At 44.8% G+C, this 11,995-nt stretch overlaps 1 protein-coding gene and 2 pseudogenes across 2 annotated transcripts in view; all 3 read left to right on the forward strand.

The window, feature by feature from the left end:
• Window positions 1-11,995, forward strand: part of MANBA (mannosidase beta) — a 138,568-nt gene that overhangs the window by 29,240 nt on the left and 97,333 nt on the right. The window contains exons 1-4 of one of the 2 annotated variants that reach the window (XM_017877084.1): window positions 6,740-7,093; window positions 7,676-7,770; window positions 10,598-10,703; window positions 11,518-11,688. In XM_017877084.1, coding sequence (XP_017732573.1) covers window positions 7,013-7,093; window positions 7,676-7,770; window positions 10,598-10,703; window positions 11,518-11,688 — 453 coding nt within the window. In that variant the 5' untranslated portion in view covers window positions 6,740-7,012. Of the gene's footprint in view, window positions 1-6,739; window positions 7,094-7,675; window positions 7,771-10,597; window positions 10,704-11,517; window positions 11,689-11,995 lie in introns of those variants that run through there. The other variant, XM_017877083.1, reaches the window with a different exon arrangement.
• On the forward strand, window positions 2,215-3,654 carry LOC108532815 (keratin, type II cytoskeletal 8 pseudogene; annotated as a pseudogene).
• LOC108532813 (keratin, type II cytoskeletal 8 pseudogene) lies at window positions 3,933-5,608 on the forward strand (annotated as a pseudogene).

Raw genomic sequence — 11,995 nt, forward strand, 5'->3', positions numbered from 1 at the left:
CGGTACTTAAGGAAATACTTGAATCTGTCCCTGATAAAGGAGGGGAAGCCCCTCCATGCCTGCACAATTTCCTTCTATATATCGTTCATGGATAGATGAACTGAAAAGATTTGTTTGCCACTTTCTGTTCTGCCTCCTGTCTTGAGTCTTCCTCTGGGAGATAAAGAGTGGAAAGAGTCCAGATACGGTGGCTCACATCTGTAATCCCAGCGCTTAGGGAGGCCGAGGTGGGCAGATCACCTGAGGTCAGGAGTTCGAGACCAGCCTGACTAACATGGTGAAAACTCATGTCTACTAAAACACAAAAAAAATTAGCCAGGTGTGGTGATGCATGCCTGTAATCCAAGCTCCTAGGGAGGCTGAGGCAGGAGAATTGCTTGAACCTGGGAGGCGGAAGTTGCAGTGAGCTAGGATTGCACCATTACACTCCAGCCTAGGCAACAAGAGCAAAACTCCATCTCAGAAAAAAAAAAAAAAAAAAAAAAAAAAAAAAAAGTGGAAAAAGAATGGAAAGGGGATAGGAGAAGAAAGACTTAAGGATTTATGAAGAGGCAGACTTGGGTCTAGACACTGAGATGGAGCAACATCTATGAACATCTAGGAGGCCAGTCATCTTGAGCAGGGGTTAGCAAACGTGTTCAGTAAAGAGCTAAGTACTAAATATTTTAGACTTCCAGGGCCAGATGGTCTCCATCATGTCTACTCAGTTCTGCCACTATAGCATGAAAGCAGCCATATGTAAAATGTAAAGGAAAAGGCATGACTGTGCTCTAGTAAAACTTTATTTATGGGCACATGTCCATTCTTACTTAGCTTGCTAGCCACACAGAAACATGTAGGGAGCTGCATGTGGCCTGTGGGTGGCAGTTTGCTGTGAGGTAGGATAATATAAGAAACCTGATGTTAATAAGTTTTGTAGTATCTGTGCTGCCTGTGTATTCTCTGTAGAGATCCTTTTCATGCTCACTTAGCGAAGTGAAAAATAACTGGAAATGCTACATGAATCCAATGAGTGGAAGGGAGTTGTGCTGACTTTTGGGCAGTGGAGAAGTATTCCCCCTGGAGGCGGGCTGGGATAGTGGCAGCAAAAAGCAGAGTGAGAACCGCAGGGCAGTGAGAGACTGCTGGCTACACACCATAGATTCAGTCTTTCATTCATTCTCTGCCGATACCTTGGTGGTTTTGTGTTTGATTTTAAAAGGGGAAGCCAATTTTTTTTTTTTTAATTCTTTCAGCAAAGCAATTTACTTCTGCAGAAGGGTGCCACTTGCGTCACTCAAGATCGCAAGAACACAGAGAACAAAGGAGACCAGGGGTTTTTATCCTTAATGCAGTCCCTATCTCTGTGCCACGCCCCCATGGACTGGGGTTGGATCGCACAATTTGAGCTGACCTGATTGGCTACTTGTACATATTGTTTTGAACACAGAAGGGGAGGAGGACAGAGGTGGAGTGTGTGAGCCATGCAGTTTCAGGGGAATTTGGGGTGCAGGTAACCAAGGGAACAGATGTGAGTTATTGACTAGAGCTGATGGGAAGAGGGTAGGCTGTTTACGGTAACTAGGGGCAAGGAAGAACAAGAAAGTTGAGTTTGAGAACAAGGGATAAGGAAATTAACAAGCTAAACTCTATAAGAGAAACTCAGAAAGACTTATTGTATCTTACATGACAGTTGAGGAAGCATCTGTAGGGAATCCAGAAGGAGCATTCATAAAGGTATTACAAGCCTGGAAAAAGCACATGAGCATTGAGCTGACTATTGAGCCGGAGGTGGCCTCGGACAGCAATGGCATCAACTTGTCAGGCTTTGGGAGTGAGCAGCTGGCCATCAATGACGCACTAAATTACGTCTTGCCTTATTTCTTATAGAAAAATCTATAAGATGTAGAATCAATGTTGTTACTGTTAGGGACAAGCTGCCCCAGGAACCGCCTCCCCGCCGTAGTGCAGCTGACCCTTACCCTGAATACTCTGCAACTGCATTCCTGAACCCTTATCTAGGTGCCACAGCAAGGTCACCAGACTTGCTACACTAAGCAAACTCTGCTTACAACCCTCCAGGTGGCACAGGGAAGGTCACAAGAAACGTGGATAAATCACGAGAAACATCACATACCAGTCATGAGATGATATGTGGTAAAGTTAACTGACAAGACCAAGAAGCAGCTTCTCTGCTCCTTCTGGGATCTCCATCTGGTTCGACCTTCCTGCCCCACTTCTGCCTTCACCATGTCCGTCAGGGTGACCCAGAAGTCCTACAAGGTGTCCACCTCTGGGCCCCAGGCCTTTAGCAGCCACTCCTACACGAGTGGGCCTGGTGACCACATAAGCTCCTCGAGCTTTTCCCGAGTGGGCAGCAGCAGCTTCCGGCGTGGCCTGGGTGAAGGCTATGGTGGGGCCAGTGGCATGGGAGGCATCACTGCCATCACGGTCAACCAGAGCCTGCTGAGCCCCTTAACCTGGAGATGGACCCCAACATCCAGGCCGTGCACACCCAGGAGAAGCAGTAAATCAAGACCCTCAACAACAAGTTTGCCTCCTTCGTGGACAAGGTGTGGTTCCTGGAGTAGCAGAACAGGATGCTGAAGACTAAGTGGAGCCTCCTGTAGCAGGAGAAGACAGCTCAGAGAAACATGGACAACATGTTCGAGAGCTACATCAACAACCTTAGGCGGCAGCTGAAGACTCCGGGCCAGGAGAAGCTGAAGCTGGAGGCGGAGCTTGGTAACATGCAGGGGATGGTGGAGGACTTCAAGAACAAGTATGAGGATGAGAACAATAAGCGTGCAGAGGTGGAGAATGAAATTGTCCTCATCTAAAGGATGTGGATGAAGGTTACATGAACAAGGTAGAGCTGGAGTCTCGCCTGGAAGGGCTGCCTGATGAGATCAATTTCCTCAAGCAGCTATATGAAGAGGAGATCTGGGAGCTGCAGTCCCCGATCTCGGACATATCTGTGGTGCTGTCCATGGACAACAATCGCTCCCTGGGCATGAACAGCATCATTTCTGAGGTCAAGGCGCCATATGAGGAGATCGCCAACTGCAGCCAGGCCAAGCTGAGAGCATGTACCAGATCAAGTATGAGGAGCTGCAGACGCTGGCTGGGAAGCACAAGGATGACCTGTGGTGTATAGAGACTGAAATTTCCAAGATGAACCGGAACATCAGCCGACTCCAGGCTGAGACTGAGGGCCTTAAAGGCCACAGGGCTTCCCTGGAGGCCCTCATTGCAGATGCCGAGCAGCGTGGGGAGCTGGTCGTTAAGGATGCCAATGCCAAGCTGTCCGAGCTGGAGGTCTCCCTGCAGCGGGCCAAGCAGGACATGGCGTGGCAGCTGCTTGAGTACCAGGAGCTGATGAACGTCAAGCTGGCTCTGGACATCGAGATAGCCAACTACAGGAAGCTGCTGGAGGGCGAGGAGAGCCGGCTGGAGTCTGGGATGCAGAACATGATTATCTATACGAAGACCACCAGCGGTTATGCAGGTGGTCTGAACTCGACCTATGGGGGCCTCACAAGCCCCCACTTTGGCTCTGGCGTGGGCTCCACCTCCTTCAGCTGCACCAGCACCACCAGGGCTGTGGTTGTGAAGAAGATCAAGACCCATGATGGGAAGCTGGTGTCCTAGTCCTCTGACATCCTGCCCAAGTGAACAGCTGCGGCAGCCCCTCCCAGCCTGACCCTCCTGCCGCTCTCCCAGAGAGCGGAAGAGTAGCACAGGGAACCGGAGACCCACCTGAGGCCCAGCCCTAGCCCTCAGTCTACCCACAGGGGAGTTCACTACCTGGGCACCCCCCATGCCCATGCCTTGGGCTACAAAACAATTCAACTGCTTTTTTTTTNCAATGTTGTTACTGTTAGGGACAAGCTGCCCCAGGAACCGCCTCCCCGCCGTAGTGCAGCTGACCCTTACCCTGAATACTCTGCAACTGCATTCCTGAACCCTTATCTAGGTGCCACAGCAAGGTCACCAGACTTGCTACACTAAGCAAACTCTGCTTACAACCCTCCAGGTGGCACAGGGAAGGTCACAAGAAACGTGGATAAATCACGAGAAACATCACATACCAGTCATGAGATGATATGTGGTAAAGTTAACTGACAAGACCAAGAAGCAGCTTCTCTGCTCCTTCTGGGATCTCCATCTGGTTCGACCTTCCTGCCCCCACTTCTGCCTTCACCATGTCCGTCAGGGTGACCCAGAAGTCCTACAAGGTGTCCACCTCTGGGCCCCAGGCCTTTAGCAGCCACTCCTACACGAGTGGGCCTGGTGACCACATAAGCTCCTCGAGCTTTTCCCGAGTGGGCAGCAGCAGCTTCCGGCGTGGCCTGGGTGAAGGCTATGGTGGGGCCAGTGGCATGGGAGGCATCACTGCCATCACGGTCAACCAGAGCCTGCTGAGCCCCCTTAACCTGGAGATGGACCCCAACATCCAGGCCGTGCACACCCAGGAGAAGCAGTAAATCAAGACCCTCAACAACAAGTTTGCCTCCTTCGTGGACAAGGTGTGGTTCCTGGAGTAGCAGAACAGGATGCTGAAGACTAAGTGGAGCCTCCTGTAGCAGGAGAAGACAGCTCAGAGAAACATGGACAACATGTTCGAGAGCTACATCAACAACCTTAGGCGGCAGCTGAAGACTCCGGGCCAGGAGAAGCTGAAGCTGGAGGCGGAGCTTGGTAACATGCAGGGGATGGTGGAGGACTTCAAGAACAAGTATGAGGATGAGAACAATAAGCGTGCAGAGGTGGAGAATGAAATTGTCCTCATCTAAAGGATGTGGATGAAGGTTACATGAACAAGGTAGAGCTGGAGTCTCGCCTGGAAGGGCTGCCTGATGAGATCAATTTCCTCAAGCAGCTATATGAAGAGGAGATCTGGGAGCTGCAGTCCCCGATCTCGGACATATCTGTGGTGCTGTCCATGGACAACAATCGCTCCCTGGGCATGAACAGCATCATTTCTGAGGTCAAGGCGCCATATGAGGAGATCGCCAACTGCAGCCAGGCCAAGCTGAGAGCATGTACCAGATCAAGTATGAGGAGCTGCAGACGCTGGCTGGGAAGCACAAGGATGACCTGTGGTGTATAGAGACTGAAATTTCCAAGATGAACCGGAACATCAGCCGACTCCAGGCTGAGACTGAGGGCCTTAAAGGCCACAGGGCTTCCCTGGAGGCCCTCATTGCAGATGCCGAGCAGCGTGGGGAGCTGGTCGTTAAGGATGCCAATGCCAAGCTGTCCGAGCTGGAGGTCTCCCTGCAGCGGGCCAAGCAGGACATGGCGTGGCAGCTGCTTGAGTACCAGGAGCTGATGAACGTCAAGCTGGCTCTGGACATCGAGATAGCCAACTACAGGAAGCTGCTGGAGGGCGAGGAGAGCCGGCTGGAGTCTGGGATGCAGAACATGATTATCTATACGAAGACCACCAGCGGTTATGCAGGTGGTCTGAACTCGACCTATGGGGCCTCACAAGCCCCACTTTGGCTCTGGCGTGGGCTCCACCTCCTTCAGCTGCACCAGCACCACCAGGGCTGTGGTTGTGAAGAAGATCAAGACCCATGATGGGAAGCTGGTGTCCTAGTCCTCTGACATCCTGCCCAAGTGAACAGCTGCGGCAGCCCCTCCCAGCCTGACCCTCCTGCCGCTCTCCCAGAGAGCGGAAGAGTAGCACAGGGAACCGGAGACCCACCTGAGGCCCAGCCCTAGCCCTCAGTCTACCCACAGGGGAGTTCACTACCTGGGCACCCCCCATGCCCATGCCTTGGGCTACAAAACAATTCAACTGCTTTTTTTTTTTTTTTTTTTTTTTTGTCCAAAATAAAAGCTCAGCTCTGCCAATAGCTAACCTTATAGTTACCTGTTTTTTTCAAATGTGAAAGATGGGTATTCTGAATAACCATACAAAGAGCCCCTCTCTTCAGCCTGCATCCAACAACTCATGAAATTAGGAACTGTCCAACCACAGGAAAACAGCCTGGCTAAGATTCAAAGTGTAGGCAAAAGCCTGCAGAGAGCGAAGAGAATCCTCATGGGCCCAAGGAGCATCCAGAAAAGTCACTTCAAAGAGGTGGGAAAGCAGAGCAACAGGAGGGAACAGGGTGCCTGGGCATTTGTGGAGAGTGCTGCCAAAGAAAAAAGGCTCTGGAGTCCAGGTCCAAGGGAGCTGGAACGGCCTCACACAGAACAGGGGCATGAGAAGTTAGCAGGAAACGCCATCTATATCAAGCCTTCATTCACCCAAGAGCATAAGGCAGCAGTCTCCTCTTTGCTGAAACCCTTCTCCATGGGCGTGCCTTCTGCCTCCACCCCTGCAAAAGCCCTGCCTGAGGTCAGAAACAGATTGAAAGACTTACCCATTTTGGTTTTAGAAAATGCAAAGTTGAGTTAAAACTAATTGTACATTTCAGAAAAGTTGTCTCAATAGACTTTGCTCGCAAAGACACCTCCATTCTCTGCAGCGAAGAGCCTCATAAATGGCCCTTCACAAGGGGCTTTTTCATCTTTAGGAGACCCAAGTCTTCAGGAAAATCTTTTCTGGAAGTTTTGCTCCATCAGAGCATTTTAAAATGCCACTGCAAGAAATGCCTTTGAACAAAGCATTTTTATGGAGAATACTACTATGCCAGAAGGCACCGTCTCTGAAAACACAACCTACAACCATCCACCTGAGGCAGATTCTGTTGGCACCGTGTTCAACTTAGAGAAGACTGTGAAACACAATGGGAATACAACAACATGGGCACTGGCCTGTCCCCCGAGCCCAAATGCTTCAGTTACCCACTGCTCTTATCCCCAGGTGATCAGTTTGAAATTTAGCTAAACCAGCAACTATGGCCCCTCATCCCCAACAATGATGTGAGAAGACTCATTTCTCATGTTATCTGGACCTTGAAGAGGGACTGCTCTGAGACCCACGTGCAGTTGGCCTGTACCAAGCTCATCTCCAGGACAGACCTCCTGTTTCATCAGTGAGCAGCAAGAAGCAAAAGTGTCCAAGGCAGAATGGGATATGGACCAATGGAAAACTGAGAGCTATATCAATGAGAGCACGGAAGCCCAGAGCAAACAGAAAAAGCAGAAGTCAAGTGAGGTGAGGACCACACAGAAACATGAGACCCAGACTTTCCCATCATTCAGCATCTGCTAGGAAAGTGCCCACACAGGAGAACCTGGGACTCCCAGACCATAGTTTGTCTTGGCCATGTAACTTCGGCCATGACAGTGATCTCCCACTTTGCTCATTTAGAGAGTGAAACAGATTAGTACACAAGGTAAACTGTAGGCTGGACGTGATGGCTCACGCCTGTAATCCTAGCACCTTGGGAGGCTGAGGTGGGTTGATCACTTGAGGTCAGGAGTTTGAGACCAGCTTGGTCAACATGGTGAAACCCTGTCTCCAAGGGGAAGCCAATCTTAATATCCACCCATTTTCTTTAATAATGAAGCTGTATTATTTATATCTCAGAGAATTAATTCATTTCAGGTAATTTGTTGGGATTTTCCTTTCACATTTTTCAGTATTAACGATCTTACCTCTTTGTACTACTAGCCTAAGAGTTCATTAATTTTTAGGTGATAAGTAGCTGTTGTTAATAATTTATTTTATGTTTGTTTTATTGATTTATTTGTGCATATATAACCATCTACCATAATTTTTACCTTGTATCAACAGGATTCTTACTACAGGTTTAATGACCTTAACTACAGATGGATCTCTTTGGATAACTGGACCTACAGCAAGGAATTTAAATTCCCCTTTGCAATTAGGTATGTATGTTTGTGGGTGTATTTTTATTATTATTTGAACTTTTCTTCTTTTTCTGTCTAAGCAAACATCTGTGTTTTGTTTGTTTAGGTTACATATCTGAGAGTTAAGTAAGATGAAAGCCTTGTATTATAAGAGTGAATATAAAAGTGAATATATTGTATTATAAAAGTGAATATTTATGTTTTGTTTTGTATATGAGGATGGTGCTACTAATCAACAGTCACCAAATGGTGTCTTATGGAGTCATTTTTCCAGTGGTTATAATGGAGTCATCTAGACCTACTCAGATCTTATGTAGATTTCCTCTTTCCTACTCCCTTGTAATCATCAGAGTATATATTTATTATAATATTATAATATATACTCTGATGATTACATTATGATTAGCAATCATAATGTAATTACTAATGTAATTAGTAATGATTAGTAATCATTAGAGTAGATATTATATTGTCTAGTAGGATTATAATTTGCTCTATGTCTAGTAGATGTATCATTTGCTCTATGTAGTACTCACCAGCCATTGAGACTATGACCTTGACCTATACTACATGGCGAGGCCAGGAGGTGAAGCACAGGTATTGTTTTCAGTGATGTTCTGTTATTACAAGCAAATATTTCCATATGAGGCAGAATGTTACCCAAAGGTACCACTACTACTACTAAATTAAAAAAATCCTTCCGTCCCTTTTATGTGTTTTTTTTTTTTTTGGTAATTATTTACTAGTCTTTTAAAGGGGGAAAAGGCCAGAATACTGTTATCAATATCATGGAGTTTCTGCTGTGCTCCAGGCTTTTATTTACAGATAATCTTTAGAATATCTTTCATAATGGTTCTATTTCACCTTGAACTCAACATATCCTATTGACTGTCCCCCTTAAAACTTTATATTCTAACAGCTTCATTGTTTCTCTTAATGTAACACCATTTTCCAATTTATGTCTAAGGTGCTTTGGGCTTATTACATCTTTTCTTCATCTTCCTGTGTTCAGTCTGTTCTGGGTCTTGCAAATTTTTGTCTAACATTTCTCTTGGTTTTGCCCCTTCCATCTCATTTCCATCTTCCCATCTTTGCCTAGAAGATGAGTGCCAGGAAAGAGGCCAAAGCTGCCTTATCAAATTTCTTGCTTCATTCTTTTATTCTCCAATCTTTTCTATTTAGAAACATTAGATTAATCATCCCAGAATATTGATTTTGCCAAGATAGGTATTCGCTCAAGAATAGCAAGTGTCTGTTTTACTTGGCAAATCAAGTATAAACTTCTCACTTGTTTGTGAAAATACAGCTGAATGATGTCTGTCCCTGTAACACTGCCCGCACCTCTCTGCCCCTTGGATTTGTCCAGCTTTTTCCTCCTTAGCTCTCCGGCCCAAATTACACATATGAGTCAATTACCTAGTAATTCATGCTGTCAACACTTCTTTGTTTTGGTTTCGCTCTTTGCAGGGGTAAGGGGTTCCTGCAAAGAGCAAAGAGTGTAAGGGGAATAGAAATGCCTCTACCCAGGCATTTCTACCTAGTTAAAAAAAAAAATACTTTATTGATATATAATTAACATACTGTACAATTCAGTCATTTAAAGTATGTAATTCAATGGTTTTTAGTATATTTACAGTTACAAAACCATCACCACAATCAATTTTAGAACATTTTCCTCATCCCCCGCAAAAAGTTACACCCATTAGCAGTCGTTTGCCATTGCCCACTCCTCCCGCCCCTGAATTCTTACCCCAGCCCTAGGAACCACTACTTTACTTTCTGTCCCTCTGGATTTGCTTGTGCTGGTTACCTCATATAAATGGAATCATACAATATGTGGGCCTTTGTGACTGCCTCTTTCACTTAGCATAATAATGTTTTCAAAGTTCATCCATGTTGTAGCATGTATCAGTACTTCATTCCTTTTTATTGTTGAATAGTATTTTATTGTATGAATATAACACATTTTATTTATTCTTCTCTTCATTAAGTTCTTGTTTCCATCTCGAAATCTTTTCTTATGAGATGAACTCTGATAGCACTTGTAGTTGTTCAACAATATTGCCAGCCAGCCACCAAATGCCAACCAGATTGCAGACTCCTTAAATTCAGGCACTAGTACAGTTTCCTGTAAGGCTTAGCGGAGTGCTGGGTGCATAATATTCATTTATAGATGATAGTTTTCTAACGTGTTCTCTTAGACAGTGTCAGTAAATGTAGTTTGTGAGAACGTTTTATGTCTATTATTTAACTTGGTTCTCTTTTTCTTTTTTTTGAGACGGAATCTTGCGAGTGCAATGGCGGGATGCCCACTCACTGCAACCTCCGCCTCCTGGGTTCAAGTGATTCTCCTGCCTCAGCCTCCCCAGTAGCTCGGCTTACAGGCAGCTGCCACCACACCTGGCTAGTTTTTTGTAATTTTAGTAGAGACAGGGTTTCACCATGTTGGCCAGGCTGGTCTCGAACTCCTGACCTCAGGTGATCCTCCTGCCTAGGCCTCCCAGAGTGCTGGGATTACAGGCATGAGCCACTGCTCCCAGCCTAACTTGGTTCTCATAATAACTTTCTGAAGTATTAACTAGAAAAAATCAATATATTTGGAATTTATAAGTTGTGCTCTTGGTTTTATGGTGATTTATTGATACATTATAGAGAAAGATAAACTGCATCACTCAAAGAATGTAAGTATGTTTTAAAACAGTACTTCTGAAAATGTCACTGGAAACTACCTTTAAGAATTTTTTTTGTGGAATATTTATTTCTTTAGGCCTTAAATAATAAGAAAGATACTTATCTAAGTTAATGTTTTAAACATCTTGTTTTAAAAATCTTTTCTTTTTTTTAGCAAATGGCAAAAAGTAAATTTGATTCTTGAGGGAGTGGATACAATTTCAAAAATCCTGTTCAATGAAGTCACTATTGGGGAAACAGACAATATGTTCAATAGATATGTAAGTTTATAATGACATCAGGTTAAAAAACCATTTAAGTGTGTTTATGTTAATTGCTTTTGTGAGTAGAGAAAAGTAAATGCATAATTGGCCATGTGACAAATACAAGCTCATTAAAGCCTGGATGAGTTACTTCGTTTCTCAGTTGCCACATTTGTGAAATAATGGAAACCTTACAAACCCCATGGGGTTAGTGTGGGGATTTAGTAAGCTAATTATATAAAATGTTGGCAAGTTCTTGGCACATAGGAAGTGTTCAAAACATGCCAGTCCCTTCTTTGGTGATACAGTTTCGTTGGACAAATGATTTTAAAATAAAATGCCATTTCCTTTCTGGAATAGTTACATTAAGAGATTATATCCTGATCTTCCTTTCCTTTCGAAGGTAAACTTTTCAAAACAAAAATAACTCATGACTTAGAAATGCATGCTGTTCATACCAGAGAGGCAGGTTGTCATGAAGTGTCTAGGAAACACTTGGCAGTTCAAGGCCACATATAAGTAGACAGAGCAGACATTCCAGAGCTAAAGTTATTTTTTGCTCTATCCATTTCCCTAGAACCATCATTCTGCCAGGAAAATAGAAGAAAAGCCTAGAAACTTGGATTGGGTAGGAAAATATGCTTAGTTTTAACTAAAAGTGGGCAACTAAGTGATACTACAGTATTTCAGAGAAGTGTTTCCTTTTGCAAAGAGGCTAAACCTAGATTGGCATTATATTATGCATCTTTCATACAAAATGCCTTTATCTAAAATTTTACACACAAGACTGCTTCCACATCATAGGTTTGTCTGTTTGTTCCCTTTAACTTAGAGCTTTGATATTACCAATGTGGTCAGGGACGTGAACTCCATTGAGCTGCGTTTCCAGTCAGCAGTGTTGTATGCAGCACAGCAGAGCAAAGCTCACACACGCTACCCGGTGCCCCCAGACTGCCCTCCACTTGTGCAGAAGGGTGAATGCCATGTCAACTTTGTCCGGAAGGTAATGGTCTCTCAAACAGGTCGGGTTTTATTTTTGAGGACAGGATGTGCTGGCATATGAAATGCTTATTTGGAGATTCCCATGGCATTTCAGAAGTTAGGAATCTCTTTCCTGATCCCTTAGTGGGGTTTGAAAATTTGAAATAAAACCAAAAGATTATTTGAAATATTGTGGAGAATCTTTATCTTTTCTAAGTTTTCTTCCTGAAGCGTGTTCAGAACTTAGGTAACAGAAAAGAAAGGAAAAGAAAATATGTGGCTGAAAATGGAACTTTACAAATTTTTTTTTAACATTTAAGTTTATCAAA

This window comes from Rhinopithecus bieti, unplaced genomic scaffold (assembly GCF_001698545.2).
Source record: "Rhinopithecus bieti isolate Rb0 unplaced genomic scaffold, ASM169854v2 scaffold_9690, whole genome shotgun sequence".
In the NCBI taxonomy this organism is placed as follows: Eukaryota; Metazoa; Chordata; class Mammalia; order Primates; family Cercopithecidae; genus Rhinopithecus; species Rhinopithecus bieti.